Source organism: Prionailurus bengalensis, chromosome E4 (genome assembly GCF_016509475.1).
Source record: "Prionailurus bengalensis isolate Pbe53 chromosome E4, Fcat_Pben_1.1_paternal_pri, whole genome shotgun sequence".
In the NCBI taxonomy this organism is placed as follows: Eukaryota; Metazoa; Chordata; class Mammalia; order Carnivora; family Felidae; genus Prionailurus; species Prionailurus bengalensis.
This window is the reverse complement of record NC_057360.1, coordinates 39,836,813-39,857,019: the sequence shown is the minus strand read 5'-3', so window position 1 is coordinate 39,857,019 and position 20,207 is coordinate 39,836,813. Positions and strand designations below refer to the sequence as shown.

Genomic DNA, 20,207 nt, shown 5'->3' with positions numbered 1-20,207 from the left:
CACATTCCTCCCACCGCAGGGCTTGGCTTACAAGGCCCCAGCCCACAGGCCTGCTTAAAGCCCTCTCCATCCCCTGCCCTCACCCAGTCCCTGCTGAGGCAGAGCAGATACCTCGGGATCTGTCGGCAGCTCCTGGTTTGAGGTAAGACCCGGGTGCGGCTCGAGATGGGGAGAGCAGAGAGGAGAGGAAAGATGTCCTGCAGCCTGGCACTTGTATCCAGAGTCTGTCTGTGTCCGCAGGGAGTGGACGTCAGAGTCCCTAGCGGCCCACATTCCCTCTGAGAAGAGGCCACGCTTTACAGGGGTGTCACAGGGATCAGGTTTCAAGACTAGCACAGTAGGGCAGTATGTTAGAAATGTTAGACTTGGATTTGAGTCCCAGATCTGCCACTAAAGATACTGTATCGCTGGCAGGTCTTGGGTAAGTGCCTTTCCCTCCCTGGGCCTCAATTTCCTCATCTGTAGAGTGGGGGAGACAATTGCTAGGTCTCTGTCTGCTCTACAGACAGTGAAGCTCTAAGCAACAGGAACTCCCCCAGATTGCTCAGTCCCGCCCCTCACCTCCAGGCCCAGGGCCCCCTAAACCTTTCCAGGCAGGTCCTTCTTGACTCCCAGAGAGCAGAGCAAGACTGCAGTCATGTCAATCAGAATAGTCCCGGTGGTGAAATTCACATCTCCAGGAATTCAGAAACTGTCTTGTAAGCGCTGAGGAGGAGCCCATGTCCGGAGGTAGGCAGGGACCGGGGGAGCACCTCTGTGAGCAGACATGTGACGTTCATCTGCCTTCTACCAGGACCACCCTCCTCCCCAGAGAGAAAGCCCTGTGAGGTAGCATTTGGGGGGGCTGATGGGGGAGAGACCCCAGTGAGAGATCCTTCTATGGGGTGTGAACCCAGCTCCAGGGGTTAGAATCCAGCTGCCCCCTGGCCCCCCGTGGACCCTTGTCCCACCCCATTCCAACATGCCCTGTAGGGACAGACCTTGCTCAGGGTCTGGGAGTGGCAGAGAAAGGATATTCCCTTGACTTCCAGCTTCTCCTGGGCCGAATGAGGAAACATCTAGGGAAGGGGTGGCCTAGCGTGTAAGGAGTGTCAATGCACATTCCAGGCCTACTGCAGCTGGGAAGCCATCTGACCTCCAGAATTCCTCCTCTGACCCATGTCTCGTAGGGCAAGCCCTCTCCGGGCAGAAGAGGAATCTGAGAGGATCGGGTTGCCTGCTGGCCCCCCTCAACCCTGTCCCCTAGCTCTCCTGGTGGGCTGACAGCTGCAGGCTTGGGAGGATTCCAGCTGGATGTTGGGGACAAGGGCTGAGGGATGGGGCCCACATTCCTCAGAAACTCAGAGACTTGTTTCTGTGAGACTAGAACTTGAAGCTCATCTATTTTATAGATAGGAGAAGCCTAGAGAGATGAAATGAGTTAGCTAAGGTCACACCGCAAAAACTGGGGTTAAACCCAGGTTGTTTTTTTAAGTAATCTTTATGCCTAGTGAGGGGCTTGAACTCATGACCCTGAGATCAAGAGTCTCAGGCTCTTCAGACTGAGCCAGCCAGGTGCCCCTGAACCCGGACCTTTTGACCTCACGGCCAGTGTTCTTTCTGCCCTGTATTGTTTTTGCTTTACTCCCCAAGAAAGGTGACCCTGATCTCTTGGCTGTAAGGGAGTTTGGCTAGAAAGCCGTCTGTGGAAGCAGGTGAGGGTTTGGGTGTGAGGACACAGCTGCTCCAGGACATTCTCACTCCTGGCCCTGCCAGGTTCCTGATTATGTCTCATTCCAGAGCCCCGGCCTCGGCCTATCGCCTTCCCCTTCATCAGTCTTGCCTTCGGGCAATTGGCTTGCCTGCTGCCCTCTTGGTTGAAAGCCCTCCCTTACTCTCCATGGTCAGTTTGCTATTTTGGGGAGTTGGATGGTGCTCCCAGGAGCAGGGAGAGGGCTCCAAGCTGCTCTTTCTTCCTCTGAGCCCAGAGCCCTGCCAGCAGGAGGGAGGGCAAGAGAGGGGAGAAAGCTAGAGGCCACATGCCCCAGGCTGGCATGCGTAGCCCCTGTGAGAAACTTCTCTGTCCTCCCTGAGGTGACAGATTCCTCCCAGGATTCTCTTCCTGCCTACTGTCCTGGGGCTTGGGGCAGTGCATATCTGGGGTGAGGGGGCTATTCTCTTTGGCCACTCTCATCTGAAGACCTATTTTGGAGATGCTCTGGCGTTTGGGTCTTTCTTTAGCAGAATAAGGTTCCATCCCCGGCATGATACTGTATGCATCTGACATCTCTTCCGACCCGCCTCCATCCAAATGGAGCCAAAAAGTGGCTCAGAGTTTCTGTCCAAAGCTTCTGTGTAAACCCTCCCTCACTTGCCCCCACCTTGCGCCAGCAGAGGGAGCTAGAGAGGGGCCTGCCTCGCTACAGCCATGCTTGTCCTGAACCCAGCAGGACCCTGGGATATTGGGAGCAGGTTCAGATAAGTAGCCAGCCGGCCGGCGGCTGAAGGGGGCATTGGGTCTGAAGAGTTCTCCACTCAGAGGGGCAGTTGGGCGCAGAGAACCCTTCAGATCCCTCAGCCCGAAAGCAGCTGACGTCACCCCACCCCATCAGAACAGGGACTCACTGGATGTCATCAGGTGGGTGCCTGGGGCACCACTCCAGTAGGATGTGCAGGGAGAGGCGGAGAGGGCAGTGAGCGGTGCCCTCCCTCTGCCCCTGTCACCTGTGGCTTGAGTCAGAAGTTGGTGGCTGGACGCGGGTGGGACAGCAGGCAGGGGCCCAGGAGAAGCCTCACTGAGGGTGGCCATGTCCTTTGTTCTGATTCTACTCCTGCCTCACTGTAGGCTCACCCTCACATCACCTTATCCCTTTTCTCGCTCAGGAAGATTGAGAGCTCTCATGCTGCACAACTCTGCGGGGCCGCCGTTCACGCTTCAGCCAATGTGAATGGTGCCCCCGACGCTGTACACGCATGTGGCCCGGGAGGGTTGGGTTATAACAGTTATTAGTCAGAGGTCTGCTCTGGGCCAGGCACTTTACACGAGCTCTGAGCCTCTCAGAGGAGGAGCCATTTCACAGAAGAGCTGAGGTGTAGGGAGGTTAAGTGACCTTTCCAAGGTCACAGGCAAACGTGAGGTGGAGCCAGGATTCAAAACCAGATTTGTTTCCCGTCTCCCTGTGGCTTCTCTCTGCAATTGCACGGAAACAAAACCTCACACTGCCTAATGCCTTCCAATTTCCTTAATGTCGATTTACTCCTCATAAAGATCCTTGGGTAGCCAGGATGTGTAGGGTCTATCTCCAGGGTACAGAGGAAGAACTGCCCTTCAGAGACATTAAACAAAGACTTGCCCAAATGCACTCAGCAAGCTGATGGAAGAGGGTTGGAATATCGATTGTCCGTTCCTATCCCAGTTAAGGGTGCATCTCAAAACGAGCTCTCCAGGCAGACATTATTTAATTGGAATTTTATAGATTAATATGCAATCCTAAGAAGTGATACAGTTCCCTTGCACACTTTGCCCAGTTCCCCTCAATGGTATATTTGCACATCTATGGTACAGGTCACAACTAGGATATGGGCATTTGCTAGAAGCCATAATCTGACGCAGATTTCCCCGGCTCTACTTGGACCAGGTGTGTGTGTGTGTGTGTGTGTGTGTGTGAAATTCAGTATGGCTTTAATCTGTGTCGGTTCATGTGTTCATCACCACACTCCAGACACTAAAATGTTCTAAAACCACAAAAATCCTGTGCACCTTTTTAAAAATTGTTAAGTCACCTCTACACCCAATGTGGGGCTTGAACTCATGATCCCAAGGTAAGAGTCATATGCTCCTCCAACTGAGCCAGCCAGGTGCCCCTCCTGTGTGCCTTGGGTCAGCACGCCCACCTGTCCTCCCCTTCCACCCCCTACAACCACCGATCTGTTCTCCATTTCTGTAACTTTGCCATTTCAAGAACGTCATATAAATGATATCATATCGCTTGGCCTTTTCCCCCTCAGTGAGAGTAATTCCCTAGAGATTCATCCAAGGCGTCCTGGGTATCACGCCTTGTTCCTTTCCATCACCGAGAAGTATTCCACGCTATGGATGTGCCACAGTCCATGTACCCACTCTCCCAGGGGAACGTTCTGCAGTGATGAGCAAACTACACGGGGTACGGGTTGCACAGCTTTGCTGCCCTGAATGCTTGGCAAGGTTGTGGACAGGAAAGGTTGAGCAACTATAGAAACATTGTTTTGAGAGTTGCAATGATTTGCACCAGAGCAGGGAAGTTCCAAACAGTGTATCAGTTGCAGAACAATGAGTGAAATGGACATGGTCGGTTGCCCTTGAGGTGAATGAGTGAAATGGACATTGGACCGGTTGCCCTTGAGGTGATGTGGGGTTGTTATCCCCCCTTGACAGAAGGAGAAGCAGGCTCCTGGCTGCAGGTCACAGGCTGATGAGGGGCAGGGCTAGCATCACCTCCCCATGTCTCAGGCAGTAGCCTGAGGCTAAGCTCTTCTCAGAGCTGAGGAGGGCTCGGATTCCCCTTCTGCCCATTATGACATTTTTCTCTTTCCGGAGGGAGAGCGGAGACCATGTCTGACGTGGAAGAGGTGGGGGAAGAGTACGAGGAGTGAGTATCTGGAGCATCCTGTCTGGGGTGCTGACCCCTCCCTACCCTGCCCCTTACCCCCCCCCCCCCCCCCCCCCCCCGGGGCCATGAGCCACCTGGGATAGGGAGGGGAGTGGCTGTGCCGGTTCTGGGGAAGTGCCTCTGTGCCTCTGCGCTGCGGACCCTGGGTTGGCCACAGGCTGGGAGACTTCTGGAAATAGAGATGCTCGGGTCCCAGGGTCAGCTGGGGGTCCTGTCTGGCTCAGAGACTAGGAGGCAGAGGAGCTTCGAAGCTGTGTCTCCTGAAAACGAATCCAGAGCCGTTCAGTGACTGTCTCGAGGCCGCAGAGCTGCTCATGCCCCATGAAACCCAAATCAGAGCTCACTGTTAGCACTTCATCTTGGAATCGTACTCCTCCTGGAGTGCCCCGCCCACCGCCCTGCCTGGGAGACCCTGGGGGTGGGACACTGGCAGCAGGTCTCACAATGATCTCCTGGGGGTGGTGCTCACCAGGGAGCCTGCAGAGGCATCAGGATGCAGAACGCCTGCCCTCACAGAGCGTGCTCTCCTGTGGATGTTAAGATGTTACATGTTGGAAACAATTAGCCAAGAGGGGTTACCTGGGTAGGATTTGGATAGCGAAGGGCGAGGGAAGGGCATTCTCGGGGACAGCTTGGCGACGCTCAGAGCAGGGAGAGAGTGGTAAGCGGGCAGACGCTGGAGAGAGCAAGCTGGCCCAGGCAGAGGTTTGCTGGGGACAGTGGGTAACCCTGGCGGAGAAGGCTGAGCCAGGTTAGGGGGTGCCTTTATAGGTGGGCAGAGGGGGGGGTGAGCCTCATTAGGCAGTGAGGGAAATAAAGAGCGGAGTCATCTTCGGGGAAAAGGCCAGTGTGTGCGTGTGGTGTGTGTGCGATGTGCTATTGACAACGTGTCCTTCTGCCGGGCAGGGAGCAGGAAGGTAAGCACACGCCTGTGTACTCATGTGGATGGAGGGCAGCGTGGTTGGAAACTGACCCGCCTCTTGTCTCCTCTCTTACGGCCGTGGTCTTCTCTCCTGAGCAGAAGAAGCTGCAGAAGGTATGGAGCTCGGGCAGAGGGAGGGCCGGGAAGGGGAGATCCCAGGAATCCAATATTCTGGGGGCCCTGGGAAAACAGCTTGTCTGTGCCCGCCCCTCACTCCCAGCTGAGCAAAGACCCTTCAGCAGCCATGGCCCCTGGATGAGAATCGTTCCAGCCTCGGTTGCTCAGGTCTCAGGCAAAAGGTTTAAACCTGTCTCCTTTGTCTGTCATTTTGTTCAAACAGAATCACCCCTTTTTCTAATTAATTACGTGTGATTTTTTTTCTCTATTTGTTTTACCATGAAAAGTTTTAAATGCATGTAACAGTAGCAAAATAGAATAACGCTCTCCCCTCCCTCACCATGCGTCCATCACCCGGCTTCAGCAGTCATCAGCTATGGCCAATCTTTTTTCACCTATGCTTCATCTCCCCTCAGTTATTTTTTATAAAAGTTTGTTTTATTTTATTATTATTATTTTTTAATGTTTATTTTTGAGAGAGAGAGAGAGAGAGACAGAGCGTGAGTCAGGTAGGGGCAGAGAGACAGGGAGACACAGAATCCGAAGCAGACTGCAGGCTCAGAGTTGTCAGCACAGAGCCTGACACGGGGCTCGAACTCATGAACTATGAGATCATGACCTGAGCCGAAATCAAAAGTCAGTTAACCGCTTAACCCAGGGAGCCGCGCAGGCACCCTTCCCCTCAGTTATTTTAGAGCAGACATCACAAATCATCCCCAGACATCATATATTTCATGCTTAAATGGTTCAGTAGGTACTTAAGCGCTAAAAGGTACGCGCTACTTACTTAAAAAGAGAAGACGTAACCATTGCACCATTATCACACCTAAATGCATTCAATTTAATAATTTTTCAAAATGAGATTATAGAACTGTTCCGTTATCTGAAACATTTTATTTAAACACGAAGACATCATTACACCTTGGAAAGTCCCTTCTGACCCATAGACCCATTCCTACTCTGATCTGTTCTCACATTTCTCCTCAGCTTTGTGCCTATATCTCACGCGAGAACACCCTAACCTTTCTGCCTTCCTGAGCGCTTGACACACCGACGTGATTACGAGGCCTCACTCCAGTCCCCACCCAGGCCCCAAGTGGCCCAGAGGAGCCCTCAGACCCCTCAGGCTTCTGCAGGCCTGGCAGCTTGCATCCTGCCCCTTAGAGGCTCAGCAAATTCTCTCAACTCTCATTTAAGGCTGTTCCAGGGTGCCTGGCCAAAGAGTAGACACATGAGAAACTCACAGGGGAAACCGAGAGGGGCCATGGGCGTCGCTTTGGTTTTCCAGGAACACCAGATACTTTAAGAAGCTATTTGAACTATGTTGTGAATTTAAAAAATCTAGCTGGCTCCACTTTTCTGCTGCGTGACCCGCATAAACTCTCGATGTGGTAGGTTTTCCTTCGCTTTGGAGGCTTGGCCAGCTTGTGAATTTTAGGGGGCGATATTTGAGATACAGACCTTTGGATCTGGGGCTCATCTGCCTGCTACACACAGTGGGATTTGGCTGTGAATTAGCAAAACGGTTCTGCACTGTGATGGTGGACTGAGCTCCATGTATGACCTTGCTTGAAGGGACTCTACCCGCCTCCCTCATAGCTAAGTCCCTGGCTATACATGACCAAGAAAGAGCAAGGTCTACATGGATGACCACTCAGCCTGCAGAATGGACGATGCCCTGTCTCTTCTTCCAGTAGAGAAAGGGTGCATTCTGCTGTGAGCTGTTTCTTTGGGCAGGTGTTTGCATACCATGGGCTGGTCTGTTTCCTCAGTGTGATAATGCTGTGCCTTCCTTAGATGGGGCTGCTTCCTTGAAAGACACCAACAAAACTGCCCTGTGCCAGGCTCTCCACTGGGGCTCTCAGAACTGTGAGTCCTGGAGATTGGAGATGTTTTGTGGGATACCTGAGGGGCTCATTCAGGGTAGGAACACGGGAGAAGTTTGACAGCCGGGAATTGTTCCCACTCTCTGCTCTCCGGGGCCTCTGTCCTCGTGTCTAGAGAGGGAGGAGATGGCCCGATACCGTCATTTACTGAGTGCCTTCCCACTGAGTGCTCTATGCCTGCTAGATCACGGCGGAGACCTGAGGATCGTTCTTTCCATTATACTGACAAGGCGCCTGGGAAGCGATTTGCCTCAGTTGCTAGAAGTAGTGATTCAGGACTTGGAACCGGAGCTTAATTCCAAAGCCCATGCTCAGAACCGTGCGCTGTCTCCCTGCTCCTGTCCCCGTCCTTCTGCTCCCAGACTAACCTGTCTCGCTTCTCCCCTTTGCCGTGGCCACTCCCTGACCCTCAGAAGAGGAGGACTGGAGAGAGGACGAAGACGGTAGTACAGCTTTTACTTTCCTGTGCTTTCTGCTCCCTGCTGTCCTGAGCCTGGCTGCCGTGGACGGGCCCTGTTCTGTGGCAGAGTGGGGTGGGCCGGGCGGGGGGGAGGGACAGGTGTGGAGTGGGTCGGTCACCTCCTCTCAGCCTCACAAGGGCCAGGCCGCTGCTCCTTTCCCCTGGTTTCTGATCTTTCTCCTGGGCTGGGCGGGTGGGAAGAACCCAGGCTGGCTTGTCCCCTGGCCTGCTCCGAATGTGGCCACAGAAGGTGACTAATGTCTGGAAGGAGTGGCCTTTCTCTGCCCCCGCTGCAGATACTGGGCCCTCCCTCTCAAGTGGACAGGACCCAGGCAGGGTGGCCAGGGTGTGAGGGACCTGGCGACAGAGCGATCTGAAGAGCAGCTGGGGGAACTGGAAATAGCCAGGGCAGAAAGGACATGACGTCAGCCTTCAAATGTGCACTGCTGTGGGGTGGGGGGGCCGGGACTTGTTTCCAGCCCCTAGGAGTGGGACTAGGGCAAGGGAGATAGACTTGGGCTGAAGTTGAAAGAAGTTTCTAATAGTGATGTCTCAAGATGTAGTGAGGAGGCCAGGAGCGCCTCATTGAGCGTGTGGCATGGGCGGGGGTATTCTACAGAGAATTGACACATTAGATGGGGTGGGGACAGGGGTTAACAAGATGGCCTGAAGAGGACCCCACAACTGGTCATACTCTTGCTGGCCAGCCTTCTATTCTTGCCCCTTCTGGAAGGATCTTCTTTGAGGTAAGGCTCCTGTGGGGATCAAAGAAGAGGCATCCCTGGGCCCAGACTAGGAAAAGAAGACAGAGAACAGAGTGACTGGGGGCCAACATTTCTTTCCTTATGGCCTCTCTCTGTCCCTTCCTGAGGCTTTCTCCTCTCCCTCTGCCAGGAGGCCACACTTGTCAGCCCATCAGCCAGTGAGCATGACCAGATGCCTCCTACGGGCAGAGCCATGAGCCTGGCGTCATCCTGTCTGATCTGTCTACTCCAAGTGCCTGACTTGGGTGGGGTCCATATCCTGCCAAGCAAAGGGATGAAAATAGAAGAATCCTACCAACTCTCTGGGCAGTACAAATGTCTACACAGTGGGCACCTCATCTACCCTCCCACTGTCTTGCTGTTTGGGTTTCTTTGGGATACAGATGAAGGGTCCCTAGAGTTACCGAGTTGAGGACAGGAGCTTTCCCAACACCTCATCTTAAGCAGGATACATCCTGTGGTGTCAGATCACTGGGTGGAACATTGGGGGTGGAAAGTTGGGGAACAGGGTGGAGTTGTATTGCCAGGGAGGCTGTTGGGCAAAGGTGCTGAGTGAGGCAGAAATAGCTAGCCACCAGACCTTCCCACCCCCAGCAATGAGTGTTTCTGGGCCTGCAAACCCTTCTCTGCTGGTACCAACAGCACCCCCTGCCCCCGCACCGTAACACGCTCCTACCCCAGACTTCTGGCCCTCCCAGTGGCCTTCACGTACAGAACAGGTCTCCATGCTCAGAAAGGCCTGCTTGCAATTCCCAAACTCCCAGAGAGACAAGTCTAGAACAAAAGCACTCTCCACAAGCTTGATCATGCCCTTCCGTCATGGTTTACCAGGGTCTGTTGTCATTACTGAACTTTGCTAGAATATGGCAAAGGCAGCCATAGGCAGTATATAAATGAGTGGATGTGGCTGTGTTCCAATAAAACTTTATTTACAGAAGCAGTCTGGGGGCCAGATTTGGCCCTTGGGTCATAGTTTGCCAACTTCTGGTTTAAACCAAGAACGGAGCAGCCCCTTGTCATTCATATTGGTGACTCCCAACATTCCTCTGGATCCTGGATGTTGCTGACCTCCACCCCCACCCCTCTCTGATCTGGGTTCTGCCTGCTAGCCTAAGTAAGGGCCTGGGTGTTCACTGTTTCTGGCTCACTTCTCCAGAGCACGAAGAGGCAGCAGCAGAAGAGGCTGAAGGTGAGGCTGAGACTGAGGAGACCAATGTAGAAGGTAAGGCCCTGTCTGGGGTGAGGGGGGGCTTGCTCATGGTGTGGAGGGGGGGTGGCAGGAGCCCCCAGAGGCACTCCTATGACCGTGAGAAATCCACCTGGAACCTTCTTTCCAACCTATGCAACAGTACATCCTGCCTGGGCTGGGATTCAGCCCCCAGTTGTTCGATCAATGAACCTTGACTGTGAGCTCCTTTCGTGTCAGGCAGAGCCTTGGGCCCCGGGGGCATGTGTGCGAATAGACATCCCCTGAGCCCAGGAACCAGAAGGGTGCAATTTGGTTAGGACCTGTCTGTGAGGGAGACTCTGGAAGGGGGGGACTTGGGTCTAGAACAAGGATCTTTGCTAATTTCTCACGTTCTGTTTAGGAGACGGACAAGAAGAGGAGGCTAAAGAAACTGAAGGTGAGGACTGTTGGACATCAAGAGAGAGGTACTGAGGCATCGAGGGAGCCCCTCCAAGCAGCTTTAGGGGAGACTGACCACAGGGCTCCCTCCAGGGAGGTGGGCGAGGAGGGGTTCAGGGGAGGAGAGGACAGAGTTAATGACCATGCAGGTTTGGGGTCTTGGCCTTCAAACCTCTGTCCCCCTCGTTCCAGAGAAGCTGCCTGGGTGGTGCCCTGTGGGAGAGGGGACCAGTGTCCAGTCCCAATCTGGACAGGGCCCCAGAAGTCGCCTACACATACAAGGCTCCTGGAGCTCAGGCAAAACCATTCATAAGGTGTAGTGTCTATAGGATGAAATCCCAAGATGTAGATGGCCCATGTCGGGGGGGGGGTCACTGCAGTGGTCATTGTCATGTTGCAGCCTTTACCAAGGGTGCATTGGCTCTGGAGGGGAGGGGCAGCCAGCTGGGTCTTGAAATCATGCCCCCTGGCATCGTCCCCTGGAGGCCAGGAAGTCCAGGGAGCAACCAAGTAGGCAGAGCCTCGGAGGGGACTCTCGGGCCAGGATCCCCCGGGGACAACGCCCAGAACCGGTGAATGAGAGAAGGCTTTGGAGTTTCACTCTGGGAGGGTGTTCTTCCTGTCAGGACCCAGCCGTCCCCTGAGATGACCCCCTGGGAGCCACTATGGGAGAAGGAGTGTGGGGTCTGTGGGTCTGCTGCTTTAATTCTTCGTGATGCTTCTGGAACCGGGGATCCCCAGGGTTGGAAGGAACTCATTGTGCAGATGGAGAAACAGAGGCGCATGGGTGCTCAGCTTATCAGGGGCAGAGCTGGGACCAGATCTGGGGCCTTCTGACCCTGTGGCTGTGTGCTTCTCTCCTCCCCAGATGGCCCAGTGGAGGAGTCCAAACCAAAGCCCAGGTGAGTGGGACACACTTGTGGTGAAGCCCTGGGAGGAGAAGGCCAGTGAGGAAGGACAGGAGTGCAGTGTGATACAGTGGGCATGGGCTGGGGGGTGCAGCAGGCACCTGTATGGTTGTACAGGTTGTGTACTGCACAAGAGTTGGCCCGAGGGAGGAGGGGGGCTGCAATCCACTTCACGCTCCATTACCAATTGCGTACCCCAGCATGGAAAGCACTGTGTTCACCCAGAGGAAAGGGGTGGACTAGTTGTGGCCCTGGATGGATAGCCTCTCCTGTCTCACGGCACGGCTGAAGTGGGACCTGAAGGAAGAGGGACGGAAATCTGGGGGAGCCAAGCAGTGACAGCGTGCCAGCCTGGCTGGCTTCAAAGTGTCACAAAGGGGCGGGGCAGGACGGCCTGGTGCCGCAAAATGAAACCACCTGGAAGCTGCCGGGGTGGGTGTCAGGTGGAGAGGGGGCCAGGGAGGCTCTTCCTTTCGGTGACGCCAAACCTGTCGCAGATGCCGCCTCAGCAGTCGCAGGCTGCTCCCCAAGTTGGGACCCCCCCCCCCGCCAACACCAGCCCCAGAGACAATCCCAGCCCCGTTCATTTGTCCCGCACCTTTCCCTTTCCCGGCCACTTGTACGGATGGCAGTATCTCATTTCGGCCCCTCACAGACCTGAGGGCAAACGGGGAAACTGAGGAGCCCACTGGACCTGGTGTCACACAGCAAGTATGTGTTGGGGCGGGGACCAAACCCCAGGATGCCAGGGGTTCACGGGCCAGCCGTGGGAATTCGGGAGTCGGACTCACGCGCCATAGCTTCTGTGACGTCCTTGTTGCGTGGTCCGGAGCGAGTCATTCCCTGGGCCTCCGTTTTCTTCAGTGAGATTGGGGGGGTCTCTGCGTCAGGGGTGTATCAGGGGGATAAAACGAGAGGGCGCACGCGAAAGGGCTGCAGTGTGCCCACGTGCCGAGAGGTGCTGTCGTTGTTGCCCGGCCGCGTGTCTGCAGGAAGGAGAAGGTCCCCTCCTGTGCTGGCCACCCAGAGCCCCTTGGGTCCAGGATGGGGTTGGCATTCATGGATTCCCTCCTCTTCTCTCCAACAGGCCATTCATGCCCAACCTGGTGCCACCCAAGATCCCCGATGGGGAGAGAGTAGACTTTGATGTGAGTGTGCCTGCGGGGGGAACGGGCCTGGGCTGGGAGACAGAGGCCGTGTGAGCTGGGGGGCCGGCAGGCGGAGGGCGCAGGCAGGATGGTGCTCGGCACAGGCCTGGCAGGGCCTCATCCTGGGTTCGGGCCACGGTGGCCCCTTCCCCGGCCAGGCCCCCGCCCTGCCCGTCCCTCCTGCATTGCGGAGGGTGGCATCTACCCAACCACTTCTTCCCTGGACCCATGGGCCTGGCAGCCTCTGAGCCCGGCTGTGCCTTCGCAGGATATCCACCGGAAGCGCATGGAGAAGGATCTGAATGAGCTACAGACGCTGATCGAGGCTCACTTTGAGAACAGGAAGAAAGAGGAAGAGGAGCTCATTTCCCTCAAAGACAGGATTGTGGGTGTCCAGTCTCCTGTGGCAATGCCCCCAGAGACCCCGCTCCGTCCACCCTCTTTGTTAGGCCCCACCTCCTCTGGACCGCCTTCGGGGGTAGGGGGGGGCCCCTTACCCTGCTGCACATGGGCTCTCCATCAGGATTCCAGCGGCCAGGAGCCACTCTTGAGGCCCTGCACTGTGGTTTCTTGGGTCCCTGCCTTCCGTCCCCACCAGACCGGACCATTCTTGGCAGCCAGAGCTGCTGATGGTCTCCGGGTGCCCCAGGCCTTGGCTGGGGGGTGATGAGTCAAATCCCTGTTGTCCCACCTCTGCCCCCCACTCCCTTCCACTGGGAGCTCCCCTCACGAATGCAGGGAAGATGAGTGTGGCCTCTACAGTCCCGAATCATAACCAGGGGGGGTTATTTTGACTCCTTTGTTTTTCGCTCCACCAGACTCGCTGCTGTGTTTGTGGCACCGCTGTGCCGCCCTGGCTGGCAGCTGAGGGTCTGGCCATCTGTCCGCGAACACAAGAGCAGCTGCTGGGGCTGGGGCCGGGGCGGGGCCAGGGGCACAGCACTCGTGGGAGACGGGAGAAGTCCGCCTGACATTTTTCAAATCGTTGAGGACAACCCCACGATGAGTAATGCTCCGCGTGGGGCATCCGCACACGCCTGCTGTGGGCTATCTTTATTCAGCCAGGGCATTCTGAGCTGGTGCACCTGTCGAGGCGCTCTGTGTCCAGGGAGCTGGCAGAGTAGAAGCCCTTGGAGGAAGGGCACTCACTGCCCTGAGCTCCCGAGGGGAAAATCCCCTGTGCGTTTTCTTGCCACCTCTTTCCCTGGTTGGTCCCTGCACCTTTGGGGACACCTCCTCCATATGCACGCACTGGGCAGGCTGTGCCCCTCTCCCCATAGGAGAAGCGACGGGCTGAGCGGGCCGAGCAGCAGCGCATCCGGAATGAGCGGGAGAAGGAACGTCAGACTCGCCTGGCAGTGAGTGACCCCTAATCCATGGCCCACAGAAGCCCCTAGCGGGCCCCCAGCTCCTTCCAGGCCCCCAGGCCCCTCCCTAGTCATTCACATTGATTCAGTGAACGTGCCCCTGGTGAGTGCTGGGCACTGTTTGGAATCTGATAATAAGCAGTAACTGAGATCAAAATGTCTGGGCTTTCACGAACTTAATATTTTACAAGACTCTCCGTCCAGCAGTTCCACTTCTGGGTATTTACCCGAAGAAGATGCAAACACTGATTCAAAAAGGCATCTGCGCTCCATTCGCTGTGGCATTATTTACAGGAGCTAAGACACGGAGGCAACATGTGTCTGCCAATGAAGGAAGGCATAAAAATATGTGTGTGTGCATGCTCATGCACACGCAGCCCCCCCCCCCCCTGGAATATTAGCCATAAAAAAGGAAGGGAATCTTGCCATTTGTGAAAACATGGATGGACCTGGAGAGAGCATTATGCTAAGTGAAACAATTCAGAGAAAGAACAATACTGTCTAGTTTCACTTATATGTGGAATCTGAAACACAGCCAAACCAAAGCAAAACCCAAACGCCAAGCTCATAGATGCAGAGAACAGATTGGTGGTTGCCAGAGGTGGGGGGGGGGGGGTTTGGTAAGAAGGGGCCAAAAGGTACAAACTTCCATTGTAAGGCAGCGAAGTCCTCTCCTGCTGCGTCCCTTCCCTGGTGCAGGCTCCCTGGGAACAGGGGGTCCCTTGGCCCTTTTCCTGTGCTGGTGTTGGAGGTTCTTCCAGACCAGCAGGCCTCCTGGGGTGGGGGTGGGGGGCTCCTTGCCTGAGGGGATGGTGAGATCATTCTTCACTCATTCATAAACAAAAGTCTTCGCTGCTCCTGTGTGTCAGGCCCCGTGCTGGGGGGCCCCTCAGGAAGCTTCTTGCCTGATGGAGGGAAAAGTTCTACTCACATGACCCATAAACACCCCAGACCTCAGCCCAGCCTCAGGGGTTCATACCCTCACCCCTGATTTTCTCTCTTCCTCCCCACTGAAAATCAGGAAGAGAGAGCCCGACGGGAGGAGGAGGAGAACAGGAGAAAGGCTGAGGACGAGGCCCGGAAGAAGAAGGCTTTGTCCAACATGATGCACTTTGGGGGTTACATCCAGAAGGTAGGTCGGGCAGCAGCAGTGGTCTTCAGGGGGTCCCGGTATATGGGGAGGAAGGGGGTGTCCACAGACTTCAAGCTGGATCCCAGGAAGAAATTCCTACCTGTAAGTGAAAGGCCAAGGCCACCTCCTGCCCATGCCCTGAGCTGGCGCTCTGCCGGCTGTGGCTTCCCCTAAGAGGGGCTTGCTGGAGGGGGGGGGCTGCAGGCAGCGGCCTCGAGTGTCAGCAGTGCCCCGGGAACCCCCAAAGTTGATGGTGTGTCTGGAAGAGCCTTGTGCCCAGAGTCAGAGCTCTGGTTGGAGACTCAGACCTGCCACTTACAGTTGTGTGGCCTCAGGCAACCTCAGAGCCTCAGTTTCCTCATCTGTAAAATGGGTTTAATATCGTCTGCCCTGCCTGCTCTGAGATCAGATCGGCTAACATGGTGAGCATCTGTGTATCCCGCAGATGTGAGATGGTTTATTCCTGCAAACCTCCTCCATTCCTCATTTTTATGTCCCACTCCTGCTCGACACTCCATTCTCAAGGGAGAAGAGGAAATATGAAACTGATTTTCTCTGTGCAGTGGAGGGATCAGAACATTTTCTTAGATTTCCAGAGTCCCCCAGCTCAGAGCTAGCCCGGCCTGCCTGCCTCTGTCGCCACAATGACCACACCAGCCAGACTTATGGCATGGCCCTGCTCTCAGAATAGTCCTAGTGAACAAGGTTGCCTGCAGTGAGCGTCTGAATCACCTTCTCCTTCTCCCCCTTGTGTCTCTCTGCCTTTGCCGTGCCCTGCCCTCTCTATCTCTGCCCTGGTCTTGGTCTTTCTCTCTGGGTCTTTCTCTCATGGTGTCCTGGCTTTGCAGGCCCAGGTGGGTACCACAACCTCTAACCCTTGTCCTCCTCATCGTTTTGGGGGCCTCGCTGGGAGGGGGATGCTGAGTGTGGAGAATGGGTCGGGCGGGAGGAGGGAGCCGGGAGAGAGATGGAAGAATTTGGAGAGGCAAAGAAATAATGGACTGAAGAGGTCCTCCTTGCCCCTGCCTCAGTTTCTCGGGGGGCGGGGGGGGGGGAATCCAGGCAGCTGATAGCGTGGGTGTTTCAGGAAGAAGAGGATAAGAACCTGGTCCTTCTGCAGGCTTTGCCTTGCTCCCCATTGGGTTTTGGGAGGGTTAGGGGAAAGGAGGGGGTGTTCCCTAGTTAACTCCCCCTGCTTGTCACTCTCTCCAGACGGAGCGGAAAAGCGGGAAGAGGCAGACGGAGCGGGAAAAGAAGAAGAAGATTCTGGCCGAGAGGAGGAAGGTGCTGGCCATTGACCACCTGAATGAGGATCAGCTGAGGTGGGGACTGGTGGTGCTCAGCCGACTGCGTGCACCTGCGCCAGCACGGGGGTCGGGGCATAGGGCAATTCTCATCGTGCACCACCAAGGGGCGCTGTTGCCTCACATATTCCGCCCCCCGCCCCCGCCAAGAATGTTTTGGTGCCACTGGAGTTGGGTGTGAGGCAGTCAAGCCATCTTTGTGCTTTGCCAATAGAGAAAGAGAACTGAGCAGGCGTCTCGCCCCTCTGAGCTTCTTACCCACCTGCACCCAGGTGGCGGGAAGGGGGATTGAATGATGCCCCACCCGCGCCGCGCCGCGCCACCCCCCACCCCACATCCGGTCCTAAGCACCAGGTGCTGCTGTCTCTGCCTCCTGCTGAGTCAGGTGGGCTGGGGGGTCCCCTTAGCAGGCCTGGGGGTGGGAAGGAGGGCTGGTGGGGGAGGCTGGGTCAGATCCGGGATGAAGGTAGATGAGGGCCATTCCTTATTGTTCCTATCCTGCCCTGCATCCCCACTCTGGCCCCTGCAGGGAGAAGGCCAAGGAACTATGGCAGAGCATCTATAACCTGGAGGCAGAGAAGTTCGACCTGCAGGAGAAGTTCAAGCAGCAGAAATATGAAGTGAGCCTGCTCACTGGCCCCTCCCCCATCCCACACTCCTGTTTTGGATTGGGTCCCACATGGCTGCTGTCCATCAGGCCCCTTTCCCCTATCCCTGTCACCTCCTACCCTTGCCAACTCACACACACCGGCCTGGGGGTCTTGTCTCTGGCAGTGTTCAGCGTCCACCACTGGGCTGTTGCTTGCTGGAGAAGTCTGATGGTTCACTTGCTGGGGCTGAGCAAAGGCACGTTCCTGGCGTGCCAGCCCTGGGGGTCTCCCTCCCTTCTGTCCCCGAAGGCCTTGAGGCAGCAGCTCGGATGCCCCGGGTCAGGTGGGAGGACCAGGATGCACAAAGCCAGGCCTCTGGGTGGAGAGAGGGAGGCCTCACCAGAGATGCAGCCACTTTCTCTCTCCCCGTGTACCCTAGAGGCCCTGGTGTGGGCACAGCCGGCTGAACCTCAAACTCACAGCTTTGAGGGGTCCCAGGTGCACGTACAGCGGCAAGAACTGGCTCAGTGAACGCCGGGCCCTCACACTTCCCCAGCGCGGCCTCTCTGCCTAGAGGAGTTTGGCTTCCCTTTCCGGGCCCACTTTGCTGCTTTTCTTTGTGCACGGGCCCCTCTTCTGAGCACAGCTCAGGCCTGAATGGCTACAGGGTCCCCTCCCACCCCCCAGTGCTGAGAGAGGCAATTTTGTGTGGTGGCACTGAGCGTGGACTTTGGAGCCACACTGCCTGGGTCCTATTTCTAGCCCTGCCCCTCACTAGCTGTGTGACCTTGGGCAAGTTACTCCCGCTTCCCTCTTTCCATTTCTAAGTGACAAGGATAACCCCAGGACCTATTTCACAGGGTTATTGTGAGGCTTATAGAGATCATCGTAGTAATAAAAATAGTAGTAAAGTCTTCCGGGAATTGTTCTGAGCACTTGCCATGTGTTAAGTTATACCTCACAGTCATCCCTGGGGGTTAATACTCGGGAAAGTGCTCATAACGGAACAGAAAGTGGTGGGCACCCACTAAGTGCTCAGTAGGTATTAGCTGCTGTTACAGCCCCTATCGACCTGGGCCTTCCACTTTGCCTCTGGTTCCACATTTAACTCTGCACCTGGCCTACCGGGCTCAGATTTGGCCCAAGTACAGGGTGGTGAACTGCAGGCGTAGCACACGGGGGTGCTGTACCTCATGAACAACCGGGCAAGAGTGCCTGACAGGGGGCCTCAGGCCGGACTGGGGCTGTTCAGAGGGCTTCCTGAGGCCCAGCCTTGCACCCGATTCTCAGAAAGCCTCCTTAGGCCTCTCGTCCTGAGCCCTCTGTGCCTCGGGGACCCCTCAGTGAGAGACCAGTGGGGCGGCCAGGAAGCCTCTCCTCGGCTTCTGCCTGTGGGACCTGGGCCCCTCCGGATGCCTGCCTGTTCTGACTTTCACAGTATCGCTGCTCTGCTCCCCCTCCCCCCACCCTCTACCGCTGTGCTCAGCTGGCTTCCCCTTCACCCCCAGCCACCTGAGACCTGAGCCAAATCAGCTCCAAAGTCACTCTTTCTCACTTACAGATCAATGTTCTCCGAAACAGGATCAACGATAACCAGAAAGTGTAAGTTTCTAGGTCCTTCCTTTCTTTACCCGGCCCTGCCCCCTCCATCCGTGTGTCCCCACCATCCCACTCCTCCTCTGAGGGCTCTGGCTCCCACCCCTCCCTCCTCCCCTTCAGGGCGCGGACTCCTGCTTGGTCACTGCTCAGTGGGGGATTTGTACAGGGCCAGGAGGTCTCACTCCAGCCCGAGGCTGCTGCCCTGCTGTATCTCTGGAAGCGGCTCCGGGCTGCCTCTCTCCACCCTTAGCATCGCTCACCTCCACCCCCTCCCTGTGGAGGCCTGCTGCCCAGCCCTGTGTCCCCCTTCTGACTGGGCCCTGCTCCTTCTGCAGGTCCAAGACCCGCGGGAAGGCCAAAGTGACCGGGCGCTGGAAGTAGGGGCAGCAGTGTCCTTCACCAAAGATCCTCGCCGTGTCCCCTCCCTGCTTACCCCCCAGCTTCTGCCCCCCCCCCCCACCACCCCCCGGGCACTGCAGGCCGACTCAAGTCTGGAAACCAGGAGCTGGCGCGGCTGGAAGCTGCTGTTGGTGCCTGTACCCCCACATGCCCACGCGTGCCAGTAATAAAAGCCAACACACATCGCATGGCTTTCCTGTCAGCTCCCTTTCAGAGGGAGGGAAACTGAGGCGAGAGCCTGTCTCACAGGGAGACCCTAGGGGACACGGCCCCTCATAACTGCCACACTGAAAGGAGCCGCCTCCCCCCTGCTTCCGGAGGGGAGAGGGCGGCTGGCCCTGGGGAATGCAGGGCCCTCTCGGGGCCTGGGCCTCACAGACAGCAGAAGGGCTTGTGGCGCGAGCTGCTCTGAGTCACCGAGAGGCACACTGGGGGAAAGCGCGGAGGAGCCGGGGGACAACCTTCCCGTGTGTGTGAGTCACTCCTTGGGAACAATGGAAGCCTCTTTGGATGGGCCTGTTTTCTTTCTCTTCCTGGCCAGGGACTAGGAAGCAGGCGTCTGTCTGAGGGGCAGGGAGCCCTTGAGGAAGGAAAGAGGGCCGGTTTTGTCAGGTAGCTTTTCAGGCAGCGATGAGCCTCTGGGAGGCGTGGGCTGGTCTGGGTGCTTGGCTTGCTTCCTTCCTGTGCAAACCGGGGACTACAGGGTCCCGGTTCTGAATCGGAGAAGACAGCATGGTGGCCTTGAGCCCAGTTGGCAGAAGGGAAACGGTGTGGGATGAGAGCCACCTGACTCAACAGCTCCCTAGGGCACCCCCTTGCATGGGGCACCCCCACGCCTCTGCTTCGGCTGCTCCCTTTGCCTGGAAGGCCTTCCCCCAATTCTCCACATGTCATCCACCCAAGGGAGCCCAGCCCCACTGTCCCTGGGAAGGCTTCCTATACTTTCCAGGCAGAGTGATTCATTACTCCTTGCTCTGAGCACCTCGGACCCTGATGTAACTGCCACCACAGTGACACCTCCCATACTACACCATGTTCCCTGTGTGCCCGTAGCATCACACTCGGACTCTCAAGAAACAATCTAGACCCACTTATCCTGTGCCATGTGCCAAGCACTGTGATAGATGCCAAGACCTAGAGATGAGAAGGATATGGTTCCTGGGCAAACAAGGACCTTAGCCTGGAGTCTTGGCCTCATTTCTTATTCATTCACTCACTCATCCATCCATCCATCCAATAAATGTCTCCTGAGAACCAAATATGTGCTAGGCACTGTGTTAGGCCTAGCCCAGCGGGAGAGAGGCCGCAAACAGAAGATTCCAGCTCAGTGTCACCGCAGGCAGGACAGTGGGTGCT

The 20,207-nt window shown here is 56.2% G+C and overlaps 1 protein-coding gene across 12 annotated transcripts; it reads left to right on the top strand.

The window, feature by feature from the left end:
* The first annotated feature begins 14 nt into the window (after positions 1–14).
* On the top strand, positions 15–19,036 carry TNNT2 (troponin T2, cardiac type). Of its 12 annotated transcripts, none has more exons than XM_043569354.1 (17): positions 18–142; positions 4,560–4,607; positions 5,535–5,545; positions 5,650–5,664; positions 7,970–7,996; positions 9,934–9,999; positions 10,367–10,402; positions 11,273–11,306; positions 12,400–12,460; positions 12,729–12,845; positions 13,741–13,818; positions 14,849–14,959; positions 15,808–15,813; positions 16,172–16,281; positions 16,793–16,883; positions 18,415–18,455; positions 18,788–19,036. In XM_043569354.1, exons 2-17 carry the CDS (start codon positions 4,570–4,572, stop codon positions 18,831–18,833), a joined length of 888 nt encoding a protein of 295 aa, XP_043425289.1. In that variant the 5' UTR covers positions 18–142; positions 4,560–4,569; the 3' UTR covers positions 18,834–19,036. The 12 variants fall into 12 exon arrangements, with proteins under 12 accessions (XP_043425290.1, XP_043425289.1, XP_043425286.1 ...); XM_043569351.1 differs by having other exon boundaries at positions 7,967–7,996; XM_043569353.1 differs by having other exon boundaries at positions 21–142; positions 4,556–4,607.
* Positions 19,037–20,207: the final 1,171 nt, after the last annotated feature.